The 13,155-nt window shown below is 33.0% G+C and overlaps 1 protein-coding gene across 1 annotated transcript; it reads left to right on the top strand.

The window, feature by feature from the left end:
• Positions 1-4,420: 4,420 nt before the first annotated feature.
• Positions 4,421-6,284, top strand: GA20OX2 (gibberellin 20 oxidase 2). The gene is made up of 2 exons (XM_089603011.1): positions 4,421-5,042; positions 5,397-6,284. The coding sequence occupies exons 1-2, from the start codon at positions 4,528-4,530 to the stop codon at positions 5,992-5,994; spliced, it is 1,113 nt and encodes a 370-aa protein (XP_089459137.1). The 5' UTR covers positions 4,421-4,527; the 3' UTR covers positions 5,995-6,284.
• Positions 6,285-13,155: the final 6,871 nt, after the last annotated feature.

Genomic DNA, 13,155 nt, shown 5'->3' with positions numbered 1-13,155 from the left:
GTTATGACATCTATATATATATATATATATATATATATATATATATATATATATATATATATATATATATATATATAAAAGGTAGCTTACAAATGTTGTTTACGTTGTTTTTTTTTTGTTTTTTTTTTTTTTAATTTCTTGATATCTATAGAGGAAACATAAAATCATAAGTTTTTTTATATCTTCTAATATTTTTCCCTCGTTAATTCTTGACTTCAAATAAGAGAAATTAATGTTTGTAATTTAATAGCTACTTTAGAAAGAACAGTGGTAATGGCCGACGGTGATTATTTCTTTTGCAAATTATTTATGTACAAGACCGAAAATCGGTTTTATAACGTACTACAAATAAAAAAATTATATCTTGCGAATAATATATAATCTGTACGCTCTATTCACGAGATGAGACGTTATTAATATCAATTGCAAATTGATCCAACTGTGTCTTAGTGTGGAACAATATACATAATGGAAACGATATACGCACACTAAAAAAAATATGCCTTTAGTGATGTTTGTTTTTCATCATAATTATCTTATCTTAAGTAGAAGATCTTGCTCTAATATTCTAAAATGACACTCTTCTACCAATTAATTCGCATGTATGTATATACATATACATCACACATCAAGAAGGTCAACTTCATTACCACTTCATGACCACTTCATGAGTACGTAAAGCAACTAATTTTTTTTCTTTCTCTCCAAAAGCTTTTTAGAATCTTTAGAAGTGCGATGGTTGGTAGTGATGAATTAATGGTGAGGCCTGTAACCAAATAAAACCATATTTATATATATATATATATATGTAGATATATATATTGCGACTGTGTTAAAGCATATATATTGGGGTATCATGAAATCGAATCAATCGTTCGTCTCCGTGACATGATAACCCATCTAAACTACTTAGTTTTGTCACTTTTGTTCCTTTGGAAAAGATATCTTCTATGATATCTACAAGATGTATAATATATATAATATATGTAATATATGTTTGTATATATACTATACAAGATATATATCACGCACACACATGTTTGTCTTGTCCTTTGCACGCATAAATTGGACTTGCAATCATGCTAGTTAGCCATAGCAACAACAAAACCTGCTCATGGAAAAAAACTTTTGTCCACAAACTAAAGAAAGCCATACAAGTCTTAGTCCATCTGCAAACTTTGAATTCAATAATAATAGAAACATTTCCATTTCTCTTCCTTTCTCTCTCACATAAATTATACGAAATATAATATATCTGTTTCCCTTTTTTTGAAGTACTTTGAAGGGCGTGAAGTTGAAGAAAGAAGAACTACTGTGGATAATCATTTGTTTTGGTATAAACTTTAATTTCATTGGCATCAATATCAACTCACCAACTATAGCATCTAATTATGTCAAGAAGAAAAGGTCAAACCGAGAAATACAAAAAAATAGCGGGTAATAAAATTAATAATTTTACTTTTTTTTTTTTAACTTTAAATCCCATTTTTCTTTCTTTTTTAACCTCTAATTTCATTCCCAAATCACTTGAAAGAAAAAAAAAATATCATTTTCTTTACTTTACGGTTTTTACCATCATTGACATCCGGTGAAGTAATCTACCATATTGAGTTGAACCCTCAAAATAATCTTGGTCTATTTCGTTTTCTTTTCAAGGTACAGTGAGTGCTGCCTTTTTTTCTTTTTCTTTTTCTTTTTCTTTTTTTGTCAATCTTTCTCTTGATTTGTTTTTTTTATTGTTAAGTACTTGATTAGAAGTCAATACAGTGGATAACAATGCCATTGAGTTAAAATTTGATTTTTTTTTCTAATGATGAAGTGTAAAATACATTGGGCATTACACTTAATTTTGTTTGTATGATAATTGTGTAAAAGCACATAGTTTACACTAATCTTTGATAAAAAAAAAATTCAAAATTGAAGTTTTTTAATGATATTTTCTTCTTTTGTTTTCAAGTTTGAAGAGGCGCGACGACAGTAATTTTCATTTAAATTTTAAGGAAATGCCAAGACATCATCGGGAACTGCTTTTCTGGCAACAAGAGAAAAGACAAAAAACATGGCCATATAATAAAGTATACTTTCACACGCATTTATTTTTTTTTTTTTTTTTTAACAAGCAGTCATTCTTTCACCAAATCCCCAAGTATTGTTGGAAAATAAAATAATATATATATATATTTAGAGGTGACATTATTGACAATAATACAAGAAGATGCCGAAAAGAGTGGGACAAATATGAGAATCTATTATATGTTATCAAACAATCACACTTCATAATTAAATAAATATGGGCAATGTTGCCCGTATGATTCGATCTCACGTCCAATTCGTAGGAGGAGAAGTAATATTACCACTTGCTCCAAACAAAGTTGGGTAATAATAGAAAATTTATTATTTTTATATAAGTAGTTGATTTATTAAAAATATATTTGAGTGGCTCCACGATCTATTATTTAATTTTAAAATTGGAGTTAGATTGAAAATAAATGTGCTGTGAACGAGAATGAATATGCAAAAGTTTTACACATAAAAGAGATATGTGAATCTTGTAGTGCATGTATTGTGTTGCATAAGAATTTGAATCTCCCAATGAAGCCCCAATTTTGTAGAAGGACCAAGATGCACATATGCCTATCTCCACCATACGTGTGGGCGTCGCTGCATCCGATTGAGCATTCTTGTCAAGTTTCAGGTTGGGTATTCCTTATAAATTTTTGCTAAATTATTATTCGAATTTCCTTTCATTAATTTGAACATTTCAAAATGTTTTTGTGTGTTTGAAATACCCTTCGGACGAATATATTAATGGCATAAGTTTACACCTTGCCTTGATCAAGTATTTAAATGCTTAATTGTTATAACATCCGAGTATCAATGCACCTCAATAATGGGAGAAAAACGATTATTAGCTTGGCTGTATAATGTAGCATCGTTTGTCATTCAAAACAAAGGGAACATTAGTTCATAGAATTCCTCTTATTATCTAAAGTATTCTTTAATTTGCTTATGTTGTGGTGGTGGTCGTTCTGACACACAGTCCTTGTTTGTTGGAGACGTATGTTGCGGTCCATCGCTCTCCTTGTCTGTTGTTGTGTCTTAGAAATCATTTGCTCGTCATTTTCAACTATCTTGTGGGAGGGCATTATTACTTTGAGGAGATTGTCTAACAAGCATCAACATCCTTTTTTGTTACCGTCTTTATTCCGATTTAAGGTTTTTGTTATATAGATACTTTGTATCTCATATATAATATTCTCTCTTTTTATTCTATTTAATTATATTTGATATTATTCTGTTTCCTTAATACTTGGAAATTTTCAATGATAACGAGAGCCAATAATAAGTTTAAAGACGAGGAAGCGTTTATGATGAGTTTTAGTAATAATAATAATATTATTTTAAAATCAAACAAGAAAAAACTGCAAAATTAAGTTAAACCCACCTCTCTGATTCATTGTCTTGAAATTAATAGCAAATTTGACTATTGAAGGTCCGTTTGACACAAATTTGATTTAACCCACTTTGGAGACATCACAGAATCGAAGGTCCGTTTGACGCAAGCGATCAAATATGGTCCGGTCGAAAGCCCCGATCGATGCATCTGAAGTTTTTTCTTTTCGCTATCTTTTGTATTCTGTTTAGTTCTCGATTCAACTGAAGCTTTCTACGTTTAGCCAATACGAGTGCTTTAGAGATGCCTTAAAAAAATCAATATCGTCTCATCATCATCATCATCAATGATCGACAAGATTTAGCACAAGTTTTTTCCTTGCGTTAGACCCATTGTAATCCTCGTCGTTAATCCTAGAATATGATATTTTTTTAGGGATTTCAGGAAAGAAGAAGAAGAAGAAGAGATTAATTTTTTGTTTTCTCATTTTCTTTTTAATTTTTTTCTCTTTTTATTTTATTTTTTTTAAAATAAAATTGTTTTGTTTATTTATTTTAGCAAGATCACTAATTTATCCTCTAAATATTGATCAAGTCACATACTCAAAAGCTGAATGATAACATAATTTTTTGGACAGAAGGGACAACGGTGCAGCGAAACGAGAGTTCAGAGTCAAATTTATGAAAAAAGTTTAAAATAAAATTGTTTTGTTTATTTATTTTAGCAAGATCACTAATTTATCCTCTAAATATTGATCAAGTCACATACTCAAAAGCTGAATGATAACATAATTTTTTGGACAGAAGGGACAACGGTGCAGCGAAACGAGAGTTCAGAGTCAAATTTATGAAAAAAGTAAAGTTGAGGGGTGATTTGTGCTGACTTAGAGTTCAGGAAATAATAATAATAATAATAATAAATAATAGTAATTTAATTAGTCAAGTAGGAGAGAGTATAAGTTTCCAAATATTGTGAAGCGATCCCCCCAATAAACGGCCTTGGGCTCGGCCTTATATATAGTCTAGTTTCCCTCTTCATTCTCTCCCACACCACAACGCAACACAACTACTTTTCAATCCCAATCTCTCTCATAATCAATCTCAGTCCTTTTATCAACCACCTTGAATGCGATAATGGCAATCACAGCGCCAACAACACAAACCCCTGATTTGGTCTTCGACGCCTCTCTCCTCAACCACAGCCACCACATCCCCGCCCAGTTCATCTGGCCCGACCACGAAAAGCCCTCCCCCTCCGCCGCGCCGGAGCTCGCCGTCCCCCTCGTCGACCTCGCCGGATTCCTCTCCGGCGACCCCGCCTCAGCCGCCGAAGCCTCCCGCCTCGTCGGCGAGGCCTGTCGCCACCACGGCTTCTTCCTCGTCGGAAACCATGGCGTGAGCTCCGACCTCATCGCCGCCGCGCACCGATGCATGGAATCCTTCTTCAGCCTCCCTCTTTCCGACAAACAGAGAGCTCAGAGACTCCCCGGCGAGCACTGTGGCTACGCCAGCAGCTTCACCGGCCGATTCTCGTCCAAGCTTCCCTGGAAAGAGACTCTCTCTTTCCGCTTCAACAACGATGACAAAAACTCCGACGTTGTCACTGACTATTTCACCTCCGCTCTCGGTCAAGAATTCATCGACTACGGGTATGTATACAAACACATACAGATACATACAGTGGTGGTGGATCTACGTCCACTTTTTTGTATCTTTGTTTGTTTTTGTTTCTGTCCTTTCAGTATATTTATCTACGTAATATATAATATTAAGTGAACCCCTATTTATTTTATTTCTTTCCTCATTTTTTTCCCACTTTTTATTTATCAACTAAATTTAGGAGTTGACCATTTCTAACGTTTTTTATAATAATAAAAAAAACTTTACATTTTTTACCCCTTTATCTTCTTTATTTACTCTTTGACCCCTTAAACTTTATCTTCTTTTATTTTTGACCCCTTATAGTACTTTTTATGACGTCTTCCCCCGTTTGATGATTACAGGAGGGTTTACCAGGAGTACTGCGAGGCGATGAGCGAGCTTTCACTCGGAATCATGGAGCTTCTGGGGATGAGCCTGGGCGTTGGTAGGTCCCACTTCAAGGAGTTTTTCGAGGACAACGAGTCCATAATGAGGCTCAACTATTACCCGCCGTGCCAAAAACCCGATCTTACCCTCGGCACCGGACCGCACTGCGACCCAACCTCGTTGACCATCCTCCACCAGGACCGAGTCCAGGGCCTCCAGGTCTTCGTCGACGGTCAATGGAGGCTGGTCAAACCCAACTTCGACGCCTTCGTGGTCAACATCGGAGACACCTTCATGGCTCTCTCCAACGGCAACTACAAGAGCTGTCTCCACCGCGCCGTCGTCAACCGCGAAATGCCCAGAAAGTCCCTCGCCTTCTTTCTCTGCCCCGGGAAGGACAAGGTCGTGGCTCCGCCGAGCGGCTTGGTCGGCGCGTCCTGTCCACGCGCCTACCCGGACTTCACGTGGCCTGAGCTTCTTGACTTCACTCAGAAGCATTACAGGGCTGACATGAACACGCTTCGGACTTTCTCAGACTGGCTTCAACAAAACGACAACGAAAAAGACAGTTGAGATACGGGGTTTTTTTTTTTTTTTTTTTGTCGTATGGATTATGTATGTACGGTATTATTATTATCTTTAATGTTCTTTTTATTTATTATTAGTATAGGTAGCTAGCTTTTTAGTAACGGATGAAAAAAAAAAAGAGAGAGGGAAGTTAAGTGAAGAATATTGGAAGCGAAATAAGAAAGCTGGCTTTAACGGCTAACTTTTTGTTATGATGTTCAATATAATATAGCGATATTAATTAGTATAGTATTTGTAATTTATTTATTAATTAATTCCATCCCATATTATGGTTATTATGTAAATTGTATTATTGTTTGGGGGAAAAGGAAAACGTATCTTGATGTTCTATTAAGAGACATTTTTTGAACGGCATCGACCAAGATGCATTCGAATTAATTTTTTCGGGGAAGCAAATACAATATATATATATATATATATATATATATATATATATATATATATATATAAATGAGCTTAGAGTTAATGATAGAATAAATCTGCGCCTATAATAGTAAATTAATTGATAAATATTTTCCGTTTTTTAGGATTAAACTAAAACTCCGATGCGTAGTCGCTTGATAAAACTCTTTCAAGAGACATGATATGTGGAAAAACTTAAATTCGGATTATTTTTTTTACTTTTTTGTGTTTTGATGTCCAACCAATCAAAATAAGTCGTCTAATCATTTTTAATTAAAGTGATGACTTGATTATTTAAGATTGCCAAAACACCAATGAAGATAAAAAAAATGATATGGACTCAGAAACTGGTATTTTTTTTTTTGTTGGCCCATGTGGTTATAAAGACATGCAAAGCTTAAAATGGTACTTTTAAAAACAGGCAAGTAGGGTCTGTTAATTATGAAGTAAGTTTATCCTGTTTTTGATATCAAAGAAAGAAACAAGAAAATAATGTGCTAAACTAATCATAACTATAAGAGAACCAACTTTATTTGCACGTTATATTTCATAAGAATCAAATAAGATCTTAGACTGATACTTCCACTTAGACCAGCTAAGCCAAAAACATATAAAATTCCTCTAAGCAGAGAATCAAAACTGAATAGTTTTTCATTCTTCTTATAATGCATCCAAGGTTCCAAACAAACAAAAAAACGAAGTGCTTTATTTTATTTTATTTTTAAACTGTTGGGCCTATTGGTATTACGGATAGAGTTAAAAATAAAAATAAAAATAAAAACAACACGCACATAAGAATCCAATATATTTTATGGCCCACTTAAATGGATGATTCAGAGTAACAAGGTGCTACAATCCATTGAGGATTGACAGAGCTATTTTTTGTTATGTACTCGTTTGTTTGTGTGTTTTATTTTATTACTATAATTAATTTGTATAATATATTTTTGGATTTGTTCTTGAATTTTATATACCTGGAATTGGACGGTTGCGTAGTATCAGAATGCAGAGGATACTTGCTAATTTTGTCGTGGTGTTTGTTCTTAAATGCTGCAACATTCTTCTCATGATAAATAATAGCTATTCCCATAAATAACTAAATAAAATGTATATTAAAAATAATAACTTTGCCATGGAGTTTTGTACGAACTTTGTCCCTTCCTTTACTATTACCTCATCGTACACGTAACATTTTCATAGATACATTTTTTTTTTTACAAAGATACATATATATCAAGGCTGGAGTTATGTTACGTGCGAGACTGAAATATATTGTGCATTGACCAAGTAAAATGAACTTCCTAGTTGTAAATATTTTGTTTGTGATTATCGCTAATGACAATTTTAGTTCTTATAACCGTATACGGGATTGAAGAGTGGGAGAATCTTCGAACCCAATATCCTCGTCTTATCGAAAAGTGATATATGTTCTCTATCGCCTGAAAAGAGAAAAAAAAAATGAGCTAGATTGCGGTCATATGCGCTCAACATTAATTTTATTACTAAATGTGAAGTGAGTGGTCTAAACTCTTCTCAAGCTTATCGGGCTTAAGGATTGATTTTATCTATGGACTTGGCCTTGAGCCTTTATTTGATTTTGGACCTCGTGAGCCGTGATCAATGTTCAAAATATCGACGATATATCCCGATATATCCACGATATCAAGGAAAAATGGAAAGCTCGGTAAAAAAACTACTATAACAGCTTAAATATCATTTTATTTCTAAAATACCGTTTTTATAGAAAAAATTCCTATAACAGCCAAAATAGAAAACTTATTCCTGAAATAACTTCTTTTATAGCTCTAAACATGCCCAAAATTTAAACTTGAGTTTTTGGGAGGATGAAGACCCACTTTTGCTTATTAAAATTCATAGAATCACATAGATTTATCTGAAGTGATTTCTTTAAATTTTATAATTTCACAATAAGGTGAACTTTATTTGTTAGCTAAATAACATCAAAGATTTTTTATTTTTATTTTTGCATTCCATTGCTTCAAGTTAAAATCAAGTGGTTCAAAATTCAAATAAATGTTATATATTCATTCATTACGTATATTTATAGATATAAATATATATATATATATCTATTTAAAATATAATTGTTATATATATCATTAAATTATATATACACAATATCTATTTTTATAGGATTTTTGTCGATATATCCATCGGTAATCGATATATCGTCAATATATCACCGATATAATCGGTAGTCGGTATTAAAATTGTTATAGAATATCCGTCGATATATCCGTAAAATCAAAACCTCGGTATGGATATCGGTATCGATATTTTAAACATTGGCCGTGATTGTGGGTTTTTCCTTTGCGCCCATGTCTTTTAGACAAGTTCGAGCCCTTACTTTGTGGGTTTGACTCGATGTCCTCGAGACTTGTCGTAAGTTTTGCTTAAGAGTAATATTTTTTCCACGATTGAAAAAAGCGCCGCCATAATAGTTATTTTTGTTTTCCTTAATTCTATTTTTGTAAAAGGCAAGTCGCAATTTTTTGCTTCAAAAATGACTCGTGATTAGGTTTGTTTGTTGGTTCATTTTTGGATATTTGGCTGTATAAAATTATGTATTACCTTCGCACTCACATCACATGCACGCTTATGTTCTTAAAGGGACAAATTAACACATGTTCTCAACAATAAACATTTACATGCATGCATCATCATATTTGAGAACAATGTTTTTGCTATAATGAAGTGATATTTTTCTTCAACATTGATAACATCAAATTGTTAAGTTATATCACTTAAGTGGTATAATGCGCTAGATCGGGAAAACTCTCTCTCTCTCTCTCTCTCTCTCTCTCTCTCTCTCTCTCTCTCTCTCTCACACACACACACACACACACATTTTTTATGGATATCTTAAATGGATACAGACCTGCTCTAAGTCTAACTGTGTATCCTTCTTCATGTTTCTTTCCCTAGTTGCCCTCATTCTGATAAATTATTACCAAAACACCCTTCTCTTCACTATATGCCGCTTCCGTACAAAAACATCCCTATTATGCATATGTGTGGCTTCTAGTGAATATTCTTAATGAATTGAATGATCGGATCCATATGCTAATCCAAAACATTTTTATATTGAGTGATTGTAGCGCAATTGGCTACACATGGCACATAATAATAGTCTTGTTTTGGACTTGATTTGTTTAATTATTTAGACATTTGATTGGAGGGCAAATGGCCACTGTTTAATCTTTGTTTAAGAGACAGCGCATATGCTCGTGTCAATGTGTGATTAAAATGCGTCGAATTCAGGTTTTCTCTTTTAAGATTGGCATAGTTCTTGGTACAGAAAAATTAGACCATGAAAAATTTGTCCATCTTAATTCTTCGTGAAGTTGCAAACCTTACCCACGTACTACTAAGGTATTTTCCATCAAATAAATACAAGAGGTAGGATATCAAATTTCATTTGTAAATAATAAAAAGAACATTATTTTATTTAGTTAACTTTTTCCAATCATATGGTTTATGGAGCATGATTGGGTATTTTTGTAACAATTAAAATTATTTTATTGATTAATGTGGATAAGTACACTTGAACAAATCGATTTAGTATACGGCTACAGATCACGTAACTAGCCTTTGCATGAGTTCTTCATTACTGAAGGGGAAAAAGGTAAAATGGCTCTCTATAGTCTCTCAGTCGCCGTGTGAGTCTTCAATCATGGAAGATTAACTGCTTACAAATGAAACAAAGCACATGAGATGTTTTTGTCCTTTGCTTCGGTACTCTACTCCTTCCAATGCAAACACCATTTAATTTTATTTTTTCCTCTATTTTTCTCTATATTACTTGCATAGCAAGACGACAAATGTTGCTTGTTTTCTATTGGTAATTGTGCAATACTCTATCTAATTAAATAAAATAAAAATGAATCACGCTTGAAAGCAAACAAACGAAACAGGAAATGATATCACTGGCAAAGGCTTATATTATATATATATATTACATGCAACTAATAGAAACTGTATTTTTCTGCCATTTAATATATTTTAATAAATAGGCAGCCTTTTTTTTTTAAAATTACCTCAATCATAGCTTGAATTATTGTCCTTATTGTATATATAGCTCTACCATAAATCTATTAATAGTGGTCTATGTTTCTGACGAGCCCATTTTTGCTTTGCAGCTTGGGATATATAAATTGCTTTTTAGGTTTTATCAGCGATGTCTTATGTCATTTTCACCGAGTAATGGACAAAAAACCCAAGATTTGTTTATTCTGCTTTAGTTTAAAAATAAATAGCAAACGAAGATTATTGGTAGGAGCTTCATTGATCATTGACATGTTTTACAATCATTTTGACTATTAAACTCCTTTAATTACTTGTAAGATTATTAGCTCATTCATACATAGTTCAAAGCTGGCTTTGTTTATAAGTTCGATTCGAACCAAGAGAAAGACAAAAAGCATGATCAGATAGTGTTGGGACACCTTTATTTTAGAATTTGGTTTTTAATGTAATTTGTTTTATTAAGTGATAACTTAGTTAATAATGCACATTGATTCATATTTTACTTGCCAGGATGACCTGGTCCAAATAACAGTATTAATTAATCATACAAAATCTTATTTTCTTCTATTTTCTTGTCGTTTCTACCAGCACTATATACAGTGTTATGTGTACAATGCAGTGATATTTATTGTGATTTGTTTATAGAGAAGACGACGAACCTCTGGTAGATATCCATGAGTGCTCATATCTTTCATATCCCTTTTGATCTCTCCCAAAATCGGACTCTTCAAACAAAAAAGATCGAATCACAAAAATCAGTAATTATGACATATAAAGATTCTTAACCAGTACGACACATCAAAATATAATTTGGGATTGGATGGTAATGTGCCACGTTATTTATAAAATACATTAATAATATAAAAATTAAAAAGATCGGTACCGTTTTTTTTTCCTTCATAAAATTTATTAGTTATTTTGTTGCTAGTTTGGTCAGACGATAGGATTTGAGTGCACGAAAATGACTCTGTCTATGAGTGCGTAAAAGTTCTTATCATTCTTGAAAATGATAATTTCAACCTTATTAGCAGAAATTGACATATATTAATATATATTTTTTTTTGTCCCTTTTTTAAGCACATGATTACAAGGACATGTTTGTAAGTCTCGTTAAGCATAATATATGTTTGAGAGCTGTTGTGTTTACTTATTGTTAAGCTTTTTGTCTACATGCGATATGAGGTGTACGTAATGTGCCGCAGTGCAAATCTTCTTCTTTATTTTATTATCTATTTATATAGAGAGTATTAAATTTAGCTAACTCTTATAATATCATTTTCCATCATGATAAATTTACACTTCCACTAAAAACCTAAAGTTGATGAGCCCGGTCCATATTATCCAAGCCCAAAAACAAACTTACCAAGAGCATCTCAAGATTTAGCTAAAACTCCTCAAAATAAAATCAAAGGCCTCAGGTCCCCGATGCAATTCCACGGCAAACATAAGTCTGCGACACAAGTCCTGTTGGGATTTCAAACTAAATCCCTCTCACAAATCAGAAAATGAAATAAATCGCCATGAAAAACAAGACACACGACTTATAATGGTTCAATTTCAACGTGAAATCTACATCTACTTTACCGCTGGAATAAATAATCAACATGGAAATGGTGTTTTACTCGTTCTCTCTCTTTCTTTGACTTTCTGTACAATTTTCACACTTTGCATATCAACATCAATGACGGCTACATGAGTTTTTTTTTGTATAAAAAACAATTAGGGTAACATACATGCTTGAAAACCCCTATATTGACCTAATTCTGACCCAGAACAATGTATACATAGTCTACGACCCGACCTGTTCAGCTCCGTGGTCTCCTGCTCGGCAGACCATCCTCATTCTTCGGCCATCTCTGCTTGGTATCGTTCTCCAGCTCGTCGGCTCGGTGACCAATTAGGCTCTACACACCAATAGGTTCGCGAAAAATCCATGGCGCAAGGTCTTGGGCTCAAGGCTACTGCTCTAGATCTGCGGTACAAATCTCGATACATGTCAACAGATGGAGTACTTGACCATCTAAAGTTCGGGTCTACGGCAGGAGTTCTCGTCCACCTCAGCTCCAAGTCCTAGGGCACTAAGATCAAAATCGCTTATAGAAGCGGCATTTTTCGCCTCTAAAAGTTTTGTAGAAACAATTTTAGAAGCGACAAATATCGCTTATAATATTCCATTTCTAATTTGGTTAGAAGCAACAAACCGCTTTTAGTATTTAAAAGCGACACTTTAGAAGCAACTTTTTTACGAGTCGCTTATAACATTACTACATCATATGGTTTGCAATTATGTCAATAGTTTATGTCAATTGCTGATATATATGTCAACAAATTGTGCTGATTGTTGACATATATGTCAACAAATTATTTCATATGTTGACATTTATGTCAACAAATCAACAAATTTTTCAGTGTTGTCATTTGTTGACATATATGTCGAAAAATCAATAAACTTTTCAGTGTTGACGATTTGTTGACATATATATGTCAACAATTTATGTCAATTATTGACATATATATGTCAACAAATCGTCAAACAAACTCAGATTAAAAAAAAAAAAAAAAGGTCTTGCGAGACTCAGAGAAAAAAAAATTAGAAAAAAAAAACTTAAAAAAAAAGAGGGTAAAAATGGATAAAAAATTACTCTTTTCTTTTTACTAGTATTTTGTCCAAAGAATAATTTTTGTGCAAAACGATAG

The sequence above is a fragment of the Urtica dioica genome, chromosome 12 (genome assembly GCF_054948205.1).
Source record: "Urtica dioica subsp. dioica isolate 48M chromosome 12, U.dioica_male_clone48M_v1_H2, whole genome shotgun sequence".
Lineage (NCBI taxonomy): Eukaryota > Viridiplantae > Streptophyta > Magnoliopsida > Rosales > Urticaceae > Urtica > Urtica dioica.
Note: the sequence above shows the minus strand (reverse complement) of the source record. Positions and strands in the feature narration are given on the sequence as shown.

What these genes read in the sequence shown, in the direction of transcription:
- GA20OX2 (XM_089603011.1), top strand. Translation starts at nt 4,528, where the DNA reads ATGGCAATCACAGCGCCAACAACACAAACCCCTGATTTGGTCTTCGAC. An exon ending in CAAGAATTCATCGACTACGG is followed by an intron (nt 5,043 to 5,396) that starts GTATGTATACAA and finishes TGATGATTACAG; the next exon opens with GAGGGTTTACCAGGAGTACT.